Source organism: Dipodomys ordii, unplaced genomic scaffold (genome assembly GCF_000151885.1).
Source record: "Dipodomys ordii isolate 6190 unplaced genomic scaffold, Dord_2.0 Scaffold258, whole genome shotgun sequence".
Taxonomy (NCBI): domain Eukaryota; kingdom Metazoa; phylum Chordata; class Mammalia; order Rodentia; family Heteromyidae; genus Dipodomys; species Dipodomys ordii.
Window position 1 is genome coordinate 114,998 of NW_012267474.1, and position 7,045 is coordinate 122,042.

General features: G+C 40.8%; 1 gene segment (V, D, J or C); it reads left to right on the plus strand.

Annotated features, from left to right (window-relative positions):
* The first annotated feature begins 6,062 nt into the window (after positions 1-6,062).
* Positions 6,063-6,767, plus strand: LOC106001002. The segment is given in 2 exon segments: positions 6,063-6,117; positions 6,241-6,767. Coding segments are annotated over 2 exon segments (582 nt in total).
* Positions 6,768-7,045: the final 278 nt, after the last annotated feature.

Genomic DNA, 7,045 nt, shown 5'->3' on the forward strand with positions numbered 1-7,045 from the left:
ACTTCACTTAATATAATTTTTTCCAAGCTTTCAATTTCCTAGCAAATGTTGCAATGTCATTCTTCTTGATGGAGGCATAGAATTTCTTTTATGTTTGTTTTTTTTTGTTTTTTGTCTGGTTGTGGGGCCTGAACTCTGAGCCTGGGTGCTGTCCCTCAGCTCCTCAGCCCAAGGCTAGCGCTCTATTACTTGAGCCACAGTGCCACTTTGGCTTTTTTCTTTTTGCTTATGTGGTGCTGAGGAATTGAACTCAGGGCCTCAGGCATGCAAGGCAAGTGCTCTACCATTGAGCTACCCTCCAAGCCCTGAGAGGCATAGAATTTCATTGTACATATGCACCAAATTTTCTTGATTTGTTCATCTATTGAGGGGCATCGGGATTGGTTCCATATCCTAACTATGGTAAACAATGCTGTGATAAACATGGTTGTGCTGGTAGCTTTGGTATGACCTTTTTTGTGATTGTTTGGGTAAATGCTCAAAAGTGGGATTCCTGGGTCATAGGGGAGCTCTATGTGGAGTCTTTTGAGGAAGCTCCATACTGCTTTCCAAAGTGGTTGAACAAGTTTACACTCCTACTAATAGTAGGGTTCCCTTCTGTCCACATCCACTCCAGCATTTGTTGATACGAGATTTCTTGATTATAGGTATTCTAACTGGGTGTGGTGGAATCTAAACATTCTCTTCAATGATATTGAAAGCAAAAATTCACTATCACACTCTTTACATAAAGCCAGCATAAGCCTCATCCAAAACCAGTCAGGGACTCATCAAAGAAAGAGAATGATAGACCCATTTCTTTGCTGAATATGGTGGTAAAACATCTCAACAAAATCTTGGCCATTGATTCAAAAACTCATCAAAAAAATCATATGCGCTGATCAAACAGGATTCATTTTAGGAATGAAAAGCTGTTTCAGTACATGCAAATCAATTCATAAAATTCAACAAGAGCAAGGATAAGAACCACATAATTATCTCAATAGATGCAGAGAAAGCATTTGTCAAAGTCCAACACCACTTTATGATGAAAGCTCTAGAAAAACTAGGAATCTACAGAACCTTCCTCAATACAATAAAGGCTGTATATGACAAACCTACAGCCAGCATTATCCTAAATGGCCATTTAGGTCATACCAAAGACATTTCCTCTAACTTCAGGAATGATACAAGGCTGTCCACTCTCTACACTCCTTTTGAACATAGTATTAGAATGCCTAGATCATGGGCCTAAAGCAAGAAAGCTCAGGGATGGTGCCCTGGTCCTGTAGCTGTGCCCAGCTCCTGAGAATTTGCATGATCCACCCCCCACCCCCACACAGCCAATGCCTGAACCCTTCTTCATGTTCTGCTCACACCCTGTGCATCAGTCAGTCCCAGTCAGCACACAGAATGAGTGAAGGCCCCTGTTCAACTCAGGGGATCCTGCTGCTCTGACTCAAAGATAAAGAAGGACAATACTAAGAATTTATTGAGCCCAGAGTTAACAGTGATGACTTACTCCTCATAGAAACTCCCAGAACATAGTGAATTCTGTGGATATTTGGTGTCTATTTTCAATATCAGGTGCCAGAGTTACATCCCCATTTACCAGTGTCATCCTCTCGGTGTGCATCTGTAGGAGAAAGTCTTCATCAATTGCAGATCCAATCAGGGATTAGTGATGATTCACAGTGGCATCACCAGAAACAAGGTGATGCTCTTAAACTCTTGATTTACTGGTAATCCAATTTACACTCTGGGGTGACATCCAGAGTTAGTGGCAATGGATGGGGAAGAGAGTTTACTTTCACTATCAGCAACCTGCAGTTTGAAGATATTGAAACTTACTACTGTCAACTGAGTAATAAATAGTTCAACTCCCACAGTGATGCAAGACCAACTATATACCTCCCTAGGGGGGAGCAAATGTGAGAGGCTGGACTGCCCCAGCTACTACTCCTGGTGCCTCTGCCTGCTGACAGTGCATCTCAGCCACAGCCAGGATCTGAAGGTCACTGGGGGATTTGGTAGAGGGGGTGATTGACAACCCTCTCAATCTTGTCTGTCTTCCATCAGCCTCAGGAGCACTAACCAGATAATGGTTTTGGTGTCTTATAAAAAACACAGATCTGTCCTTCTGAGCCTCTGAAATATGGTATCCAGGTGGATATAATCTGCAGTTTGTCACACAAGAGGCCTTTGCCCGCCTTGTGATCCCTTTACACTGCTGCACCCACCTGCTAATTTGCATAATGCTCCCTAAGGAGGACTTTCCTTTTGAGTCTGAGATGAAGGCTCAGCTTGCCCTTTTCTTGTCTTATCAGGACTCTTAAAAGAGAATTCTTTTAGTAAGCTCCTGGGCTGCTAATGCTCTAGCTCACTGGCAAGGACAGAGGGAGATGAACAATGAAATCATGTAAATTGCATGGAAATGAAAGGAACTAGATCATCATATTGAGTGACATAGGTCAGGATGCAAAAGCAAAATAGTGTTCAGTCCTACTTACTTGTGGAACCCAGACTTAAATGATGGTAGTGATGATGGTGGTGATGGTGATGATGGCATTAATAATAATAATAATTATAATTATAATAATAAAACATGAATGCCAAAATGGAAAATATCTGAAGGGAGACAGGTGAGGGTGAAAGAAAGGGACAAAAGCACACTAAGTTTAGAAGATGAATTTTTATATAAATATATATAATATATATATATTTTATATATATATATACTCACATGTGCATTTGAGTTATGAAGTTCCTTTACACAGTATGAAAAATGATGGGAGTGGGAGAGGAAGAGTACAGCAATAGAAAGGAGGTGGTGATTTATTCAAATTATGCTGCATTCAGGTAGGGATTCTCATCACATACTAACCTCGTGTTGCTAATATATGACAATTACAATTTATCCAATAATAACATAAGTAAAATGTCATGATTATGCATACAAAACTACTGGGAATCTTCACAACTATTAACAATGAATGGTAAAACTCCAAATGAAAAAACTTGTCAGCTGCTATGTCATAAAAAGGCCACTAGATGGCAAACAAATCTCACAAAGAAAAACCTGGAACCTAACCTTGTCAATAGGGGCTTGAAGCTAGGGAGTTCATCTCAGGCTTTCATGGCACACATGGCATGTAGGACCATGTTTACAGAGGGGATTGTGTCTCCCCACGTCCGTCCACCTTGTAAACTGTAATCAAACCTGACAAGGATGACACACAGTTTCTTGTAGTGAAGTCATTTAGGGCAGATCAGAAAGGTGAGGGAAGGAGGGTGGACCCTGCAGATATGCAGCCCTGAAGGGAACATGTGCACACACCCTGTCCAGCTGTGGGAGATGAGAAGGGGCTGCAGTGTCAGTGCTGTCCCCAGCAGTTCCCAAAAGTCCTCTGCAGTGATCAGGCCACTGATTGTCCTTAAAGGCACAGATGGTGTCCTGAGCTTCATGATGTCAGTCTAGAGATATAACTGCTCATTGTTCCTAGCATTCTTTTTCAGTGTCAGAATTTAAAATGCTGAGTTAGATAATTAGAATTATATTAATTAATGCTTTAGTTTAATAGGTAATTTACTTCATATAAACAATAGATATATAAATTCTACATTCATTTGTGAAGTGCTCCTCTCTATTCTGAGAGGAATAGACGTTTTCTTTGGACCCAGGCTTCACTCAGGTTCATGGCCCAGACCATTAACACCTTTCTTTCCTATATGCTCTTTCTTCTTCCAGGAAGATCCCCAGAAATGTTTTCTTATGTCCTGCTTGGTCTTCATCTCTTTCCTTAGTTATCAGCCTCATCTCTCAGCCTGGTGGCTACATTCATCACACCTCACGGCAGTGTAAGCCTACCAGCAGCTCTGATATGAGCCTAGTATTCTAAGTCTTCCATGTATTTCAGTATCTGAAGTCTATGCAGATTTGAAATTCACAAGTCCCATGCCACATGTCCACACATGGTGAAGGCAGTCCTGGAGTGTGGATCTGGAGAATGTAATGTGTTATCCTCAGAGCCTGGCTGATTTTAACCACACTGAAATAGATACTCTTGGGGTCTCTCTTCTTCATCCTATTATAATGGCCCCTTGAATTTATCAGATGGCCTTCACAACTATAGCAGCCAGCTGTCTTCTCCTGGTTTTTTTTGGTACCAGCTTTGTCCTTCAGTGCATGTAAGAGACACCAGATCTCTCCCAGCCAGGGCAGTAGGAGTTATTCATGGGACCATGTGATAAGATTAGAAGTGATATTTCAGAACAGTGAAGGAGTTTGGCATATCTTTCAGGGAAGCTTATAAATCATCATCAATATTGGTTTAAAAAAAGAGCATTGTAGAAGAATTATGTGAGCATGTGGTACAGAGAACATTAATATTTTAAAAGATGGAGGTCATCAAATCAAGATTCAGATGGAGTTCTGGTAGGAAATGGTACTGAAGAAAATACTGAGTAATGAGTTACTCCTGGTCCATTGGTTCTGAAAGAACAGTGTTATCTTTACTCATCATCTTCTTGGACTGCCAGTGGTAAATACCATGTGATCACCCTGTTCATCTAACTCTTTTATGATTGTGTAGATTGTCAAATCTATACAATGGGATGAATTATGTCCATATGCTAATCTCTACATGGAGACCTTCTTCATTTCACTTTCGCATCACTGTCTGTGAATCCCCAGGTTGGAGATGTACTTTGCTAACTGGGTGGCTCCAGTTTCTCAACTCCACCCTTGATCTCATTGCAATTTAACATTTCTATACCTATATGAATCACATCTCCTGAATACAACTTGTGAAAATTGCTTTATTGGTGGTCATGCATATAATACTAGCTACATAGGAGGCTGAGATCTGATGATTAGGGTTGGAGGTCACCTTGGACATAAAGACAATGAGTCTCTGTCACCAGTTAAACACCAAAAGGTTGGAAGTGAAGCTGTGACTCATTTGGCACACTATCAACCTACAGCACAAAAGCTCAGGGACTAAGTCAAGCCCCAGGCCTAGTACACAAAAAACTGCTTGACTTAGGACCTAAAAGACATGCAACTTGAAGGAGTATGCAGCTTAAGGAGCATAACGAAGTTAAAGTAGAGTTGAGTCCTCGGGCTAGAGAACAAGTCAGCTTCTGAGAAGGAAGAGTTTCCATTAACAGATGAGACAAATGTCCTCAAAAGTTCAGAAATATCTGGCACATACATGCATAATACCCACAAAACTAGATATGATTCCAGCTATTTTCCTAAAACTAAAGAAGAAATACTTGAGGTGAACTGTTCTAGAGGGAGGCGATAGGGAAGAACATTCAGAAGGGAAGCAATCCAATCATTTATATGAGTTCACAGGACACCAATGAATGCACCAACGGATTGTCCATATACCTCTGATCATGACACTTTATTCCACATATTTCAGTGCTACCTTCCATTAAAAACTTTGAAAACTGTTCATTTCTCTCTATCAATGAATCTATCTGTCTTTCTACCTACGTATGTATTATCACTTTTATAACAAACATGTCTGTGTACAAATGTTTATTATTAAACCATATAACAAGGTTCAGGCAAACAACCTGAATACTCTTAAGAATTCTGTGTCACAAACTCCACTGATACCAGAGTTAGGAACATTCTAAAATTAATTTCCCTTGAAAATGTTTGTCTTTGAGTGACTGATTTAAGTAAAGAAAATCATACCAAGTTATGTATTAGTCGGAAATGTTAAAAATTCTATTTGGGGTTGGGAATTGAGCTCAGTGGAAGAGTGCTTACCTGGAAAGTGCAAGGCCCTCAGTTCAGTCCTCAGCCCTGGGAAAAAAATCTATTCTTATCACAGGCCAACAGAATCATAATGTTTTGTTGTCTCTAGAAACACATTTTCCACAAGCACATTGGACATCTGGGTTCTTCAGGTCTGTGTTTTGTCACTGAGATCTGCCAGCTAAAGCTCTAACTCACACTGCCCAAACCATGTTGATTTGCATGTGCCCAGAGCACAGCCCACTATACTGGGAACTTCTTCATAGGCTGCTCACACTCTGTGCAGGAGAAGTTCCAATCAGCACACAGCATGGACATGAGGGCTTCTGCTCAGCTCCTGGGGCTCCTACTGTTCTGGATTGCAGGTAAGGAAAGATGATACTGGGGATTATTCACCCAGTGTTCAGCTGAGCTACTTGGCTGTTCATTGAGTACTTGGGCAGCAGAATTAATTAAACTGCTAATGTTTTTTATGTTTCCAATGTCAGGTGCCAGATGTGACATCCAGTTGACCCAGCCACCATCCCTGTCATCACCTCTGGGAGACAGAGTCACCATCACTTGCAGAGCCAGTCAGGACATTAGCAATAATTTACATTGGTACCAGCAGAGAGTAGGGAAAGCTCCAAAGCTCCTGATCAATTATGCAACTACATTGCAATCTGGGTTTCCACCAAGATTCAGTGGCAGTGGATCTGGGGCAGAGTTCACTCTCGCCATCAGCAGCCTGCAGCCTGAAGATGCAGCAACATATTTCTGTCAACAGAGGTATAGTTTACCTCCCACAGTGACACAAGTCATAACAAAAACCTCCCAGCGAAGCAGAAGTGAGAGGCTGGGCTACCCCGGCTGCTCCTTCTGGGTCCTCTACCTGCAAAACTGCCTCTACTCTACACAACTTCTCAGACAGACGCAAACTTTAAAGCTACTGGAAAGTATTGGGAGAGAGATCATGGAGGCATTTGCACACTCTAACTCTCTGTTCTCCTGCACATCCCAAGCAGTACACAGCTAAGAATGCCTCTTCTGACTTACAATTTGCAGCCACAAAAAGAAAGAGACATTTTAGGTATATCAAACCAGGTTTTTAAAGCAAGGCAATAGAGCTTTAGAAAAGATTTTGTTTTTAGATTATAAAAAATCATCATTAAGTATTGAAACATAAAGCAGATTTCTTGATTAAAATGGAAAATTTCTAGTTCATTGAGTGACACATCCATTAGCTATTATATCTATATCTATATATACAGATATATATGTGTTATGTGTGTATAAATGCATATATAACATATG